Source organism: Schistocerca nitens, chromosome 4 (assembly GCF_023898315.1).
Source record: "Schistocerca nitens isolate TAMUIC-IGC-003100 chromosome 4, iqSchNite1.1, whole genome shotgun sequence".
NCBI classification, from domain to species: domain Eukaryota; kingdom Metazoa; phylum Arthropoda; class Insecta; order Orthoptera; family Acrididae; genus Schistocerca; species Schistocerca nitens.
The window spans coordinates 84,372,523-84,389,949 of NC_064617.1; the positions used below are offsets into that span (position 1 = coordinate 84,372,523).

Below are 17,427 nucleotides of genomic sequence, written 5' to 3' on the forward strand. Positions count from 1 at the left end.
TTTCCGGCCGCAAGTGATCTGCCAGCTTCAAGAAACAGGGCAGCCTTTGATGTGTCAATGAAAACTGTGAATGCTGCAGTGCAAAGATTGGAGATTAAGGCAGGGAAAAGTGTAAGACTATTTTCGAATAATCCTGATTTTGCGAAACTTAGAAACATTTCAAAAGATTCAACAAGGTGACGCTGCTGTTACACTAGAAACGGACATTACAACTGTAAGTAGGCTGTTTAGGTTTTTTTATTGGTAACGCCACCTCTGTATGAAAATCACTGGCTGTGCTGTGTGCAGCCTGTGGCTGTTTTGCATTGTTGTAATACTCGCCATTGTAGTGTTAGGCAGCTGGCTGTGAACAGCGCGTAGCGTTGCGCAGTTGGAGGTGAGCCGCCAGCAGTGGTGGATGTGGGGAGAGAGATGGCGGAGTTTTGAAATTTGTCATGAACTGCTATATTTATATATGATGATATCAAGGTAAATACATTGTTTGTTCTCTATTAATATCTTTCATTTGCTAACTATCCCTATCAGTAGTTAGTGCCTTCCATAGTTTGAATCTTTTATTTAGCAGGCAGTAGTGGCGTTCGCTGTATTGCAGTAGCTTGAGTAGCGAAGATTTTTGTGAGGTAAGTCATTTGTGAAAGGTATAGTTTAATGTTAGTCAGGGCCATTCTTTTGTAGGGATTATTGAAAGTCAGATTGCGTTGCGCTAACAAAATATTGTGTGTCAGTTTAAGCACAGTAGTGTACTATTGTTCAAAGGGGACGTTTCATATGTCGACCCTTAGCCTAGGATACCTCACTGGAATCTTCAGATGTTTTCTTGTAGTTTGTGTAATTAGTGTAGATTTTGTTTATTGCTAGCGCGTAATTGTAGAGAGAATCTCCTTTGTAGTTGCAGTCTTTCATTGTTGTACAGTAAAACAGGTGTGGCACGCATGTAGATTTGCACCAAGTATTTCGCAGCTGCAATTAACTAGATATTATTTTCAGTGCTATGTTAATGTGTTCCCCTATTTTTGCTCTTCAAATTGTGTTTTTCTGTGTTGTCGTGTGAAATACTGTGACAATAATGGCGTGTGAAAAACGTAATACTAGGCTCCAAAGTAAATTGAGAAATGACAGCGAAGACGAAAGCAGTGTATTAGCGCCACCGTGTAATGAATTAACTAATATTCAAAGTAGTAATTTGGTAACTGTGCATAGGGAAATGGAGCGGGTGGCAAACAATGGCGTAAGCAGTGAAACAATTAGTGAGCAGGGAAGCATTATCGATCGATCGGTCGGCAATAGCTCGGCTCAGGAATCCGAAATGACACGACACGATCTCGCAAATACTGTAGATTCAGGTTTTGGATCCTCACCGTTTTCTCAAATAAGTCAAGACACATTTTCTGCTTGTCAAAATGTGAATGTTTCCGGTGCTAATTCACTGCCGAAAAGCACTGAGGAACATGTTTCAGACACCAATGCATTGTTATTACAATTAATGCAACAAATGGGACAAAAGCTTGAAAAGTTAGACACAATGGAACAAAATCAGAGACAAATACAGCAACAGTTAGACAGAATGAAACAAAATCTTCAAAAGTTAGACACAATGGAACAACACCAGAGACAAACACAGCAACAGTTAGACGCAATGGAACAAAATCTTCACACCACGCTTGAACAAACACGTGAAGATTTAACTACTGAGTTACATAACATTGAATCGAAATGTCAAAAAGTCTGTAATGACGTAAAAACTCAAATTTGTGAGCATTTTCTACCTATTTTTTCGCGGCATGAAAATGCATTACAGAATCACGAAGCAGCCATAAAAGAACTGCAAACTATTGTTCATGAAAATCATGAGACCTTGCAAGCTAAAATTGACTCAGTTGCGTCTACCGATTCGGTTACGCAACTTGCAAAAACTCAGGAAAACTTAAAGGACACAGTAGAAAGACACATGGAGGAAATTAGTACATTATCAGAGAAAGTAGTTGAACTTTCGGATCAGCTAAATAATTTATCTACGAAGGTAGATGATAATCTGAATGACACAAAACCGGTAGTCTTTAATGAGACAGAAGAGTGCGAACAAATTAGGAAACTGAAACAAAATCCGAATCAAATTAATACGCAACACCAAAGAGAAATCCGCAAAGTACAAGATCAGCTGACACAGGTAATACAAGAATTACGTATTTCAGAGGACACTCGCGCCCCAATACGGGAAGAGGGACATAGAAATACGGAACAGCCACAAAATAATAACACAGCGCATTTCGGAAATTATGAAAGAAATTGGCAAGGTGCACCGAATTTTGAGATTGAACCACCGACACGACGTAACAATGACCGATATGCTACTCGCCGACACGATGATTTTGACTATAAGCTGTTCATTAAAAAGAAAAAAAAAAAAGGGGGAGACAGAATAACTTCAGACGCAACAGTTCGGCGCACAGTTACGATACAGGGAGAAATTCTCCACCACATGACCGACAAACAAGAAACTATGTAAACTACCGACATGACGTAGGACGATATATTCGTAACGACAGACCTGAATTGCATCAAAACTGGCGGGATTTAAACAGAGCAGGGTACTTTCGACAACGTGAATTTGTAGAAGCTAGGTCTCCTAATCCCAATAACGACGCGCGCCAACAAGGGAACAGACAATGACTCGCACCGCAGGGAGCCGCGTGCGCCGGCTGGCTCAGAGAAAAATAACATAGACGCTAACCTTGAGAAAAATTTCAGTATTCTTTACCGACGTATACCGCATGACAATTGCATTCAAGTTCAAACTCTGAGTACTATGAAGAGTAAAGGTTTACACCACATTTCACATGTAAAACCGTTTATTGAAAGATAATCTGCTTTTTAACTTTGTCTTTGCCATATAACTTTTTACTTTACATTGCTAGTAAGCTTTGTCAGACTTAAGAAACTGTTAACATACAACAATGTTTGAAGTTAAATATCCAATCAAGAACCAAGAGAACTTATTTAAACAGAAATTACGAATGCATTGTTATTGTGAACAGACGACACAGTGTTATTGTGTGTGTGCATTCTTGCTTGTTTGTTGCACGATTACGTAACGACTATAAGGCTCACATACTTAGAACATTTAGCAGTACTGTTAATGAGATTTTAATGCAACATTTTGGTTTATTTGAAAATACATTCTGAAATTAAAGTGCTTTCTGAGAGATACCAGATGACACAGAGGTTAGTTTATGTGACAGCTACACGATTTTATCACGACGCTACTAATGAGTGACAATTTACAATGTTGCTTTTGCGGTGTATCTGTTTTATATCTGCACAGCTTTCTGAATTCTTCTGGAAAGAAAAACATGTTTTAGTAGTAACTTTTGTGGTATAGCTACAATGAGACTGCCTTTTCCGTAGCACAACAATACGTTACAGCACAGTACTTTCCTCATCACGGCAATAACCGTAATAACTAAGATATCTATATGCAAAGCATTTCACTTTTGTGTATCATGAGGTAAGTACATTGACTTCAGCAGAACTTTGCCTACAGAGGACGATAAATACGAGACTGCCACAGAGATTATCTTACAACATGACGCACAGTTTAGCGCTACAGTACACGTATTTGAGTGATTAATTTCGCACTTAAAACATTTTTTTTTTTAGATATTTGAAGTGCAATGATACAAGTGTTTTCCGTGATATATTTCATTCCATTGCTGTAATCTGTAACACCTGAGGGTATAATTACATTAATCCTCAGGGGGGTACATGCTTACTTTGTGTACCATGTGTTTGGCAAGCACAAGGAGCCCTAGCTAATATGGTATTTGCTTACACAACTTTACACATCAGTACCATATTTCTCTAACACATAATTACACAGCTATCTGATCATTTAACTGAGAGATAAACATTTTTTTTACTACATCAGTGACACATGTTTACGCAATTTCACAGTTGGGTAATTTCACACTTATGAAATTGTATTTTGTCTGTACTTTGTGAACTGTTCATATTTTTTCGGAACGATTGTGATACTATGAGAGCTTTGAATGATGTATTTGGTAAGGGAGCATGATTTTAAAGTACATTTGAGGTAGATGACACTTTTGACATGAGCAGTGAATTTTTTTTAGGTTTTGAAATTATTGGAGGAAGCTACGACGATTTTGAGAGTTGACTGAGGTGTTATGATGTTATTATTACGATGACTATGTGTATTATGCTGTTGCGGTATGTTTATGATCAGTAAGCTGATGCTATATATTGAAGAAGTGTCGACGAATATGTATATGTGTAATAAGGTAAGGAATAATGAGTAGTGTTTAGGGACTCTGATTTGTGGAAAAGGATGTTGGAAACCAAGAATCGTATTTTAAGAGTTATGAAATGTGTGTAAATGTGTGAATGTATCACAATGCCGACGAAAACTTTTTGAACACTGTTATATTCATAGGATTTTTGTTTCTACACATTTGCAACGTAAATTCTTGGCCTGTGAAATTTTTTATCTGAGACTGTCACTGTAGCGGAAACTGGTGTCGTAAATATTTCGGTAAGAAAGTTAAGTGACCACCTGCACGTAATGCGTCGTGGGCACCCAGCTGGGCGACAGCCGCCCGGAGAAAAAGCCATTAGGTGGAGGAAAAAAGAGGCCATTAACCTCGCTTCTGACATTCCTTTGTATAAAGCATCGCAAAAACGACACGGTCGAACTTGAAAACATATGATTACACTGTGGAGCTCTTAATTTATGATATTTCCTAAAATGCCTAATGAAACGATGAGAAACATTTCACAGCTATTGTCTTGCTAATTGAGAGAAATGCCATATGGCTTGCTTTATGTATTTGTTTACTCATTTTGTTTAATATCTAGTTTCTAGCTGCACTGCAGCATTGGTTAAAATAAAATTTTATAGATGTACTAATATAAATATTTTCTGTCTACAGATCGAGTAAATAATAATTTTTTTCAAACAAATGAGGGAGCACAAAAAGACATTTATCTTCACAGGAACTGCATACATAATTTTCTTTTCTAGTACTTAGTAATTTTTTGTAGAATTAGTTTTTGTGGTGCACCACTTTAATTACATAGACATTAAGATGTGAATAGACATTTCCCTTGTCTGTGTTGTTGTCTTTAGTGTAATATTTTTTCTGCTTGATCTTTGCCATGCTTAGGTATTAATTATAGCATTTGCTGCTGCTGTTTGCCATGCATAGTGCTACTAAATTTCACTTTGTATTATTCTTTTAAGCCAGTTTTACTACTGATTTATTTTTTCTTGTTTGCTGCTCATTGCCTTATATTAGTTGTAATTTATGCTGCTTGCTTTGCCTTTTGTATTTTTTATCATTGCTGTTTGTGTTAATTGTTTTGTGCTGCTGCATTGCCTCGTTCCTTAGTTTAATATCTGAGCTCAGTAGATTTAAGTTAGCTTAAGAGGGGGTAGACTATATAAGAACCTAACTACGGAGAATAGGGAAAGAATGCTTTGAAAGTTATATGAAAACGATTTGGGATTAAATGAGTATTGTACAATGAGCCATATTTATTTTGAAAGAAATAATACAGAAAAGAGGTACAGATAGGACTTTTTGGGAATAATGATGAACGAAGGGAGATCTCCAAGAACAAAAAAAGGTTTGGTTCGCAAAATACTGCAGTACCAAAAGTTACACTGAAAACGAACCCTGTCCTTTCCATTGTGTTATCCCCCTATGTGTTTGTGTACCCTTCTGTATTTATTTTCTTCCTGTCTCTGTGTAGTTTCATAGAATTTTTTTCTAATACTATTCACTATGATGAGGAATACTGTTATCCTCAAATATAATTGGTATTAATAATATGTTATTTAACTTGTAAAGATGCTTAGACATTATTTATTCTGTTTTGTTTTAATGCTCATGTGTGAAGTTGATGTTTCAAAATTTATTCTGATCTTTTATGTATCTACTTATCTCATAATTCCTGTAACATTGATGTATATGTTTATTTCTATTCTGTTGTAAAGCCTGTACTACAAATGTTATCTGTATTGTTATGTTCTTTAATGATGTAGTTTGTACCTTTGTAATTGTATTCTTATGTTATAAAATTGTAATTGACACCAGTTCATCATATTCTTAACTTGTACGTTACATTTCACTGCACACGTTTCTGTTGGTCATAGTATATGGACAATATGTGAGAAGTAGGGACTGTTAGTGTTTGTACGTGTGTTAATAATTCAGCGAGGGACTGGATAACAGCATTGCTGGTTCTAAGGACAATTCCAAAAACTCTGTGAGTGCACAAGTGGTGGTTATGGACTTGCTATATTATCCGCAAGACTCTTCAATGGTGATTGTGCATCTGCACAGTCACAACGGATGGCTGCTGGCCATCTCTACAAGGACTACAGTGGGTCTGCATCTTTGATGACCCACCAATACCATTATTTCTACAAGGACTACAGTGGGTCTACACCTTTGATGACTCACCAGTACCATTATTTCTACAAGGACTGCAGTGGGTCTGCACCTCTGGTGGCCCACCAATACCATAATCTCTACCAGGACTACAGTGGGTCTGCTCTGTGATGACCTACCCACCAATACTCTTCAAAACTTCGAATGACTCTGCTGTAAGTTTGCTCTGCTGTGGCCCATTACCTGTCAGCATGTCAAGAGTCAGCACTGTCTTTCCGTTGGAAGGACAACGCTACTTCTTCAAGACTGCATGGAAATCCACTACTTCCGTGTGCATTTTCTTTTACTGCTCAGACTTTGAGAAAAACACTGCACTGTGATAAACGATCAGGACTGTCTTTATGGACTGTGAGAAAATTTTAGCTTTTGACCAACATTGTATCAATAAGTGTGTGCATTTGATTTCTTTGTTATTGTAATTACGATTATGAAAAATTTTAACAAATATGTTTTGGCCACTGCCCCAACCAATTTGTAAAATTTTTTGTGGGGAGCATGGGGGCTATGTAAGTAGGCTGTTTAGGTTTTTTTATTGGTAACGCCACCTCTGTATGAAAATCACTGGCTGTGCTGTGTGCAGCCTGTGGCTGTTTTGCATTGTTGTAATACTCGCCATTGTAGTGTTAGGCAGCTGGCTGTGAACAGCGTGTAGCGTTGCGCAGTTGGAGGTGAGCCGCCAGCAGTGGTGGATGTGGGGAGAGAGATGGCGGAGTTTTGAAATTTGTCATGAACTGCTATATTTATATATGATGATATCAAGGTAAATACATTGTTTGTTCTCTATTAATATCTTTCATTTGCTAACTATCCCTATCAGTAGTTAGTGCCTTCCATAGTTTGAATCTTTTATTTAGCAGGCAGTAGTGGCGTTCGCTGTATTGCAGTAGCTTGAGTAGCGAAGATTTTTGTGAGGTAAGTCATTTGTGAAAGGTATAGTTTAATGTTAGTCAGGGCCATTCTTTTGTAGGGATTATTGAAAGTCAGATTGCGTTGCGCTAACAAAATATTGTGTGTCAGTTTAAGCACAGTAGTGTACTATTGTTCAAAGGGGACGTTTCACAACAGTTCAGTGTTTGATTTGCTCCAGTTTGCTCTGCAGAAATTGAGAGGTCACTTTCTCCTATGAAAAACGTATTATCAGACAGGAGACCACAGAAAATATAAAAAAGCATTTGGCTGTCATGTGTAACCAACAAGCCAGCAAGTCATTGTAATCCACAGCCTTTCAAGAAAATTTTCATTTTTATTTCAAGTACAAACAGCAGTTTCTTTAAAACTTTTCTATACTGTCTTTTACTACCTATTTAACTATTTCTTTCAGCTATTTTTGCCTGCCTTTTTTAATGATTTACTCTTATAACGCCTAAACTTCTGGTCTATGTTCGTCAATAACTCTCTGAATCTCCTAATCATCGTGGAGCTAGTTGGCATATAGATTTTATCTTTTTATGTATATTGACTACGATAATGTGTTAACTACGCTGTTCATGGTAGATTACTCATATTCGTGTTTTATACTCATTATTAGATCTGCTCCTGCGTTACCCCTACTTAATTTAGTATTTATTGAAACGGTACAGGACCAGCCGGCCGGCGTGGCCGAGGGGTTCTAGGCGCTTCAGTCTGGAACCGCGCGACCGCTATGGTCGCAGGTTCGAATCCTGCCTCGGCCATGGATGTATGTGATCTCCTTAGGTTGATTAGGTTTGAGTAGTTCTAAGTTCTAGGGGACTGATGACCTCAGAAGTTAAGTCCCATAGTGCTCAGAGCCATTTGAACCAATTTGGTACAGGACCCGGGGATTCGCAAGTGGTGAACAACTGAGCCCAGTTTCAACAGAATAATTAGATAATTTTATTTCAGTGCGATAAATGTGCATGAAGTACATCCTGCTAACACTAGTGCCATTACAGCACTGTAAAGAACCCAGAATCTAAATGAGAGGCATCAATAAGGAACAATATCAAGGAATAATTTAAATAAGCCCAAAGTTGTCCGGAAGCCGTTATTTACATTTGGCAACGGAAGCAAGAGGGCAACAGGCCGTTCTCTTAAATTTATATGGGTAAAATTCAAATGGTTCTAGGACTCTAAAAAGAAAAACAATAGCGTTAATACACATACAATAAAAAAATGGTTCAAATGGCTCTAAGCACTATGGGACTTAACATCTGAGGTCATCAGCCCCCTGGACTTAGGACTACTTAAACCTAACTAACCTAAGGACATCACACACACGCATGCCCGAGGCAGGATTCGAAGCTGCGACCGTGGTAGCAGCGCGGTTCCGGAACCTAGAACCGCTCGGCCACAGCGGCCGGCTACATACAATAGCATCTTAAAATAAATATGTGTAATTTAATTTAACGTAACAGCCAGTCGCAGTCGAAAACGAATTTACCAAATGATACGAGTACCAGTCAGAGGATTAAGCACGAAAGTAGCCTCACGTGTGACGCCGCCCAGACTGTACAATTACTAGAAACACACAAAATGCACACAAGTTGCTACTGACACTCCCTTTTGGAAATTTTAAACGAAAGGAACAATTTAATGCGGACGCAGCCGAACTTCCACGAACACTGTCAACATTAAATTACACCCAAAAATAAGTTCATTCCCTTCGGACCCCACTATGTAATATGGTACACGGGAGGTCACCATCAACATCCGTTTTATGATGATACCCACCGCAATGGTCTCGCAGCAAATACAGCTCAGCGAAGCAGTTTTGAGATAAATTTAGAAGCAACCTTCCCCATATAAATGCTACAAACTAGCAACGTAATGACACTAAAGATGCGACGAGTTCATACATGGCTTCCCATCACGTAGCCACCCCAGACAGGAAAACATGCCGCCCTTGCAAGCCAACACTCGCCGCTGTTCTTAGCAATCCTCACGTATTTGTGACTGCTTGCAGACTGTCGCCAGTGTACCTATGAGTCCCCCCCCCCCCCCCCTCTTGTGCCTTTGTGCGGCATCCCTCTACCGATGCGCGATTAGAAAACCAGTGCTCTTGCGGCATGCCAAAGAAACTGCAAGGACTTCGGTACGAAATATGATTTAAAACCGTGTAATCAGCTTGAGCTAAAGTCATTTTTCTTCTACCACCACACTTCTCTAATTTCCACTGTATCTAACTTCATTCTGTCCATTTTCCATTTTAAATTCTCTAACCTACCAACCCGATTAAGGGATCTAATTTAATTTTCCATACTGCGACCCCTAGCATATTAGGTTTCTTTTCCTGTTGACGACATCCTCGAGGGGATGTCCCTCCTGGGACTCGAATGGGGGACAGTCTTACCTCCGGAATATTTTACCGAAAGATGCCATCATCATCTGACCATGCAACAGACGAGAATGCCCTCATGGAAAATAAGGGCTGTAGTTTTCCCTTGTTTTCAGCCATTCACAGTACCAGAGCAGCAAGTCATCTTGGATAATATTATAAGGTCAGATTGGTTAACAATCCAGGCTAGTGAAAAGACTACTGCCTCTCTTCAGGAGCCATAAAGACGTTTGTCTGGCGTCTGAACAGATACCATTCGTTGTCGCTGTACCTGCAGTACATCTGTCTGTGTTGCTGAAGCACTCCAGTCAACCGATATTGGCAAGTAGGGAGTCTCCCATCGAACCTGTTAAATACCTGTACCCACATTTCCAGTTTACCAGGGTCGAAATGTGTAGGGCTGAGGCCGCCACAGATTACTTTTATCACTGTTGGAAGATTCTGTAGATTTCAGCATCCTATTAATTTTATTGGTAAGGATTGAATAGATGCCTGTTATCGTTCTATTTAAATTTTTTGGTTTACAGAAGTCAATAAAAAATTTGACTGAGGTCGACATATCTCCTGCGTACAAATTCCTTAGGAAGTCTGTCAACTGGATGGAGGTGGTCATGCACGAGTGGAACCCTATGGAGATGGTGTCACGGATGGCCGGTATGTCACCTGCTCTCTGTGAAGAGGGGCTTAAAAGTCCAGAGATGATGAGCTTCATAAAGTGCGTGATTTTACTTACTCTAAACATTCAGTTGCTTCAGTACAGAAGACACGTATCCACCTACACATTTGCTGTTACAGGTCGCCGTCGAAGTTCGACCTGTACATCATGGAGAGAGCGCTGGTGCCATGCTTCTACGGCGTGGCTCACGCAGTGGGTTCCCCACCAGTGGTGGGGCTCGTGACCCTCGGAGCGTACCCTTACACCCACTGGACACATGGCAACCCGGACAACCCAGCCTATTCGCCCTGGTGGGTCCATGCTTACCCGGACCACTTGTCGTTTTGGCAGAGGCTCTACAGCTCCTACGTGTGGCTCTACTTCAATTACCTGTGGTTCAATGTTGTGCTGCCGAAACACGACGTTATATTGAAGAATTACTTTGGTTCTGAAGTCCCATCGATCTTCGAACTTGAGAGAAATTTCAGTCTGATGCTCATCACCAACCATTTCACCGAAAGCTACCCCAGACCTAATCTACCCAATTTCGTGGAAGTCACTGGACTACACATCCAGCCAGATATTAAATCTCTTCCCAAGGTATAGTATATTTAGAATGTAAGCAGTGGTATTCAATAATTTACGTGTCACTTATTCTTTTATTCAGACAGTGGTACTGTACGAGGTGCATTCAAGTTCTAAGGCCTCCAATTTTTTTCTCCGGACTGGAAAGAGATAGAAACATGCGCATTGTTTTAAAATGAGGCCGCGTTCATTGTCAATACGTCCCAGAGATGCAACACCGTACGGCAGATGGAATTTTACTGCCAGCGGCGAGAATGAGAACTGTTTTAAATACTTAAAATGGCGACGTTTTCCTTACTTGAACAGCGTGCAATCATTCGTTTTCTGAATTTGCGTGGTATGAAAACAATTGAAATTCATCGACAGTTGAAGGAGACATGTGGTGATGGACTTATGGATGTGTCGAAAGTGCGTTCGTTGGTGCGACAGTTTAATGAAGGCAGAACATCGTGTGACAATAAACCAAAACAACCTCTGGCTCGCACAAGCCGGTCTGACGACATGATCGAGAAAGTGGAGAGAATTGTTTTGGGGGATCGCCGAATGACTGTTGAACAGATCGCCTCCAGAGTTGGCATTTCTGTGGGTTCTGTGCACACAATCCTCTATGACGACCTGAAAATGCGAAAAGTGTCATCCAGGTGGGCGCCACGAATGCTGACGGACGACCACATGGCTGCCAGTGTGGCATGTTGCCAAGCAATGTTGACGCGCAACGACAGCATGAATGGGACTTTCTTTTCGTCGGTTGTGACAATGGATGAGACGTGGATGCCATTTTTTAATCCAGAAACAAAGCGCCAGTCAGCTCAATGGAAGCACACAGATTCACCAACCACCAAAAAAATTTCTGGTAACCGCCAGTGCTGAAAAAATGATGGTGTCGATGTTCTGGGACAGCGAGGGCGTAATCCTTAGCCATTGCGTTCCAAAGGGCACTGCGGTAACAGGTGCATCCTACGAAAATGTTTTGAAGAACAAATTCCTTCCTGCACTGCAACAAAAACGTCCGGGAAGGGCTGCGCGTGTGCTGTTTCACCAAGACAACGCACCCGCACATCGAGCTAACGTTACGCTACAGTTTCTTCGTGATAACAACTTTGAAGTAATTCCTCATGCTCCCTACTCACCTGACCTGGCTCCTAGTGACTTTTGGCTTTTTCCAACAATGAAAGACACTCTCCGTGGCCGCACATTCTCCAGCCGTGCTGCTATTGCCTCAGCGATTTTCCAGTGGTCAAAACAGACTCCTAAAGAAGCCTTCGGCGCTGCCATGGAATCATGGCGTCAGCGTTGTGAAAAATGTGTACGTCTGCAGGGCGATTACGTCGAGAAGTAACGCCAGTTTCATCGATTTCGGGTGAGTAGTTAATTAGAAAAAAAATCAGAGGCCTTAGAACTTGAATGCACCTCGTATATTCCATCATGAGGTACTTCATGGATTTGGAACGAATCGACGTTTACATTTGTAGATAGGGTATTGTGACTGCTTCTGGGTGTTGTTCTATGTTCTAAGGATACAAAACAAAAATATCAGTAATCCCCAAAAGACATGACATTTGTACCATTTAACAGCTCCTGTAGCTTTGATAGATGGTGAGCAGAGTACACACTTCTCTGCAGGTGTGCCATATCCCACAGAGCTGCCAAACTGTGGGAAGATCGTCACCAAATAGTCTGAGATGTTTTCTGTGGCACTGTTGTTGTTGTATCTCTAAATAACTACTGAAACCTACATCTTTCTGAATCTTTTTACTATATTCATCTCTTGGTCTCCCTCTACGGCTTTTACCCTGACACTACCCTCCAGCGCTAAATTGATGATCCCTTCATGTCTCAGAATGTGTCCTGTCAACCGCTCCCTTCTTTCAGCCAACTTGTGCCACAGATTTCTTGTCTCGCTAATTCTGTTCAGTACCTGTTCAATAATTACATGATCCGACCATCGAATCTTCAGCATCCTTCTGTAACACCACATTTCAAAAGCTTCTACTCTGTTATTGTCTAAACTGTTTATCGTCCATGTTTCACTTACATGCATGACTACGCCCCAGACAAATCAGAAAAGACTTCCTAACACTTAAGACTATATTCGATGTTAACAAATTTCTCCTCTTCACAAACGCTTTTCTTACCATTACCAGCCTACATTTTATATCCTCACTAAATCGGCCATCATGAGTTATTTGCCTACCTAAATAGCAAAACTCATCCATTACTTGAAGTATCTTGTTTTCTAATTTTCCCTCAGCGTCACCTGATTTAATCCGACTACATTCCGTTATCGTTGTTTAGCTTTTGTCAATGTTCATCTTTCCTCATTTCTAGTCACTGTCCATTCCGTTCAACTGTTATTCCAACTCTTTTACTGTCTCTGACAAACCACACAGTTTTTCTTTCTTCTCCATGCACTTTGATTCCTACTTCAAATTTTTATTCAGTTTTCTTTACTGCTTGCTCAATGTACAGATTAAATCACGCCGGGGATAGGCTACAGCCTTGTCTCACTCCCTTCTCAACGACTGGTTACCTTTCGTGCCCATCAATTCTTATAACTGACATCCGGTTTCTGTACAAGTTGTAAATAGCCTTTCGCTCCCAGTATTTTACCCCTGCTACTTTCACAAATTCAAAGAGATTATTCCAGTCAACATTGTCAAAAACTTTTTCTAAATTTTCAAATGCTGTAAACATAGGTATGTCTTTCCTTAACCTATTTTCTAAGGTAAGTCGTAGGTTTGTTTGTTGTTTGGGTGAGGAGACCAGACAGCGAGGTTCAAAAATGGTTCAAATGGCTCTGAGCACTATGCGACTTAACTTCTGAGGTCATCAGTCGCCTAGAACTTAGAACTAACTAAACCAAACTAACCTAAGGACGTCACACACATCCATGCCCGAGGCAGGATTCGAACCTGCGATCGTAGCGGTCGCTCGGCTCCAAACTGTAGCGCCTAGAACCGCACGGCCACTCCGGCCGGTCGACAGCGAGGTTATCGGTCTCATCGGATTAGGGTAGGACGGGGAAGGAAGTCGGCCGTGCCCTTTCAAACGGAGCATCCTGGCATTTGCGGCATTTGCCTGGAGTGATTTAGGGAAATCACGGAAAACCTAAATCAGGATGGCCGGACGCCGGATTGAACCGTCGTCATCCCGAATGCGAGTCCAGTGTGCTAGCCACCTCGCTCGGTCTAAGTCGTAGGGTCAGTATTGGCTCGCGTGTTCCTGCATTTCTCCGAAATCGAAACCTATCTTCCTGGAGGTCGGCTTCTACCAGCTTCTCCATTCTTCTGTAAAGATTGGTGTTAGTATTTTGCAAGCATGACTTATAAAGCGGGTAGTTCGGTAATTTTCACAACTGTCAACACTTGCAATCTTTCGAATTGAAATTACTTCATTCTTCTTGACTTCTGAGGATATTTCTCTTCTCATACATCTCGCCCACCAGATGAAAGATTTTTGTCGTGGCTGGCTGTCCCAAGGTTATTAGTAGTCCTGACGGAATGTTGTCTATCCCGAGGCCTTGCTTTAGATTTAGGTCTTTCAGCGCTCTGTCAAATTCTTCTCGCACTATCATATCTCCCATCTCATCTTCATCTATGGCCTCTTCCATTTCTACATTATTGACTTGATGTTCATCTGTCTTGTACAGATCTTCTATATACTCCTTCCGCTTTTCAGCCTTCCCTTCTCTGTTTAGGAGCCCTTGATATTCATGCAGCTGATTCTCTTTTCTCCAAAGGTTTCTCTAATTTTACTGTAGCTCAGTATTTATCTTTCTCCTAGTGAAATATACCTTTAAACCCTCACATTTGTCCCCTAGCCACTGGTGTTTAGCCATTTTGCACCTCCTGTTAATCTCATTTTTTATCGATTTGTATTCCCTTTTGCCTGCTTCCTTGGCATTAATACTGAATAATTTGGAGGACCATTGGGAGTGCAATAGGTGTTCGGCAAACCAAAAATGTGCACTTACAGCACTAAGAACACGTCTGCTTCATCTTAGAAGATAGAGCTGTCCACATAATACACATCATGAAGAATGTTGTATGTTCACGGTAACATGAAAAAGTGGGCTCAAGTCTTAGAGCGGAAAAGACCGCGGGAACATCACAGACCACCTCCGGCCTTAACTTCATACTCTGCAGATTACGGGGTCAATGCCTTGTTGCAGTGTCTCAGAACACGACGCCTAGTATCATCTGAAGAGAGACAAATTAGCGTTACGTTAGACCACACTCATTACCCCAGCCTGTTACTGTCCAATTTGTGTGTTGTTTGGTTCACTGAAGATGTGTTGCCCTAAGTGAAACACCATCCCCTGTAGTCACGTTGGGCAGTCCTCTTTGGCTTACTGAAGACGCGCTGCTGCAAGAGGTAGACACGTTCAGCAGTGGTCGTTAATTCGCCAACAAACCGGGAAACTTCGTTCATAGTGTGCTCTTGGGCTCGTCCAAACACTATACTTCTTCCTGCGATTGTGTCATATCAGCGCGTCAACACACCTTATTGCACTCACTCCACACAAACAGCTGGTACATGCACATCGCTTCATTGTCATTATTTACGTTAGAAGGGTCTCATGACCGTTTGATACCAATTCCACACCACCTACAGCTCTTCAGAAGGAACAGGGTATTCTTTTAAGTTAAGCTGAAAAGTAACATTATGTACAAATAGCTCAGTTTTGGGTCTAACACGAACTAGAACTGATGACATACCAATTCCCTTTTGTTTTCCTAACATTATTTCCTTAGGTTTTAAATTTTTTCTTCTTTCCTGTGATGTCGTCAGTCATACGACCACACCGCCGCCTGAGAAATCGATCCGCCGGATGCCATTCTCTCGATAAACGTAACAGAAGAGCGGCTGTGCTAGCCATAGAGTAGAAATATCTCTGGAGTGAGCATTGCGTCCTGCGCATGTTGTCAACATTAAACTGGAATTGTCACGTGATCTAGGGACGACGTAGATTGTTTACCGCCAATTCGCGTCCGCCAGGTAACGTCACGTCTCGTCACATAACACCAAAACATTCTACAGTGCCTTTCGAATGGAGGTATTCCCACAGGTCGTCAACGGAACGTCACGTCATTTCACGGTATGTCAAGGTTTCTCGGGAAGAACACTTTAACGGTACCAATCTGTTAACATCTTAAGTTAACCTATTTTCGCCGCGCTCATTCTCCTTATAATAGTGGATTTTGTACTGTTGTATCTTCATAATCTTTATTTTATAATAGCTCTCTGTTTTAGTGACAAATTGGAGATGTTCCATGACGACTGGGATATTTTTTCCACTTCCTTACACAACCGAGGTCGTATATCTGAAGGCGAAAAGTTATTTAGGTTTTACGATAACACAACGGCGCTGACGCTCACAATGTATACACTCCTGGAAATTGAAATAGGAACACCGTGAATTCATTGTCCCAGGAAGGGGAAACTTTATTGACACATTCCTGGGGTCAGATACATCACATGATCACACTGACAGAACCACAGGCACATAGACACAGGCAACAGAGCATGCACAATGTCGGCACTAGTACAGTGTATATCCACCTTTCGCAGCAATGCAGGCTGCTATTCTCCCATGGAGACGATCGTAGAGATGCTGGATGTAGTCCTGTGGAACGGCTTGCCATGCCATTTCCACCTGGCGCCTCAGTTGGACCAGCGTTCGTGCTGGACGTGCAGACCGCGTGAGACGACGCTTCATCCAGTCCCAAACATGCTCAATGCGGGACAGATCCGGAGATCTTGCTGGCCAGGGTAGTTGACTTACACCTTCTAGAGCACGTTGGGTGGCACGGGATACATGCGGACGTGCATTGTCCTGTTGGAACACCAAGTTCCCTTGCCGGTCTAGGAATGGTAGAACGATGGGTTCGATGACGGTTTGGATGTACCGTGCACTATTCAGTGTCCCCTCGACGATCACCAGTGGTGTACGGCCAGTGTAGGAGATCGCTCCCCACGCCATGATGCCGGGTGTTGGCCCTGTGTGCCTCGGTCGTATGCAGTCCTGATTGTGGCGCTCACCTGCACGGCGCCAAACACGCATACGACCATCATTGGCACAAGGCAGAAGCGACTCTCATCGCTGAAGACGACACGTCTCCATTCGTCCCTCCATTCACGCCTGTCGCGACACCACTGGAGGCGGGCTGCACGATGTTGGGGCGTGAGCGGAAGACGGCCTAACGGTGTGCGGGACCGTAGCCCAGCTTCATGGAGACGGTTGCGAATGGTCCTCGCCGATACCCCAGGAGCAACAGTGTCCCTAATTTGCTGGGAAGTGGCGGTGCGGTCCCCTACGGCACTGCGTAGGATCCTACGGTCTTGGCGTGCATCCGTGCGTCGCTGCGGTCCGGTCCCAGGTCGACGGGTACGTGCACCTTCCGCCGACCACTGGCGACAAC

The 17,427-nt window shown here is 41.8% G+C and overlaps 1 protein-coding gene across 1 annotated transcript in view; it reads left to right on the forward strand.

The window, feature by feature from the left end:
* The window catches only part of LOC126251746 (UDP-glucosyltransferase 2-like), a 63,633-nt gene that overhangs the window by 16,106 nt on the left and 30,100 nt on the right, over positions 1–17,427 (forward strand). Inside the window, exons 3-4 of the mRNA XM_049952356.1 lie at positions 10,293–10,480; positions 10,561–11,020. Of these exons, the coding sequence (XP_049808313.1) occupies positions 10,293–10,480; positions 10,561–11,020 (648 nt within the window). The remainder of the gene's footprint in view (positions 1–10,292; positions 10,481–10,560; positions 11,021–17,427) is intronic.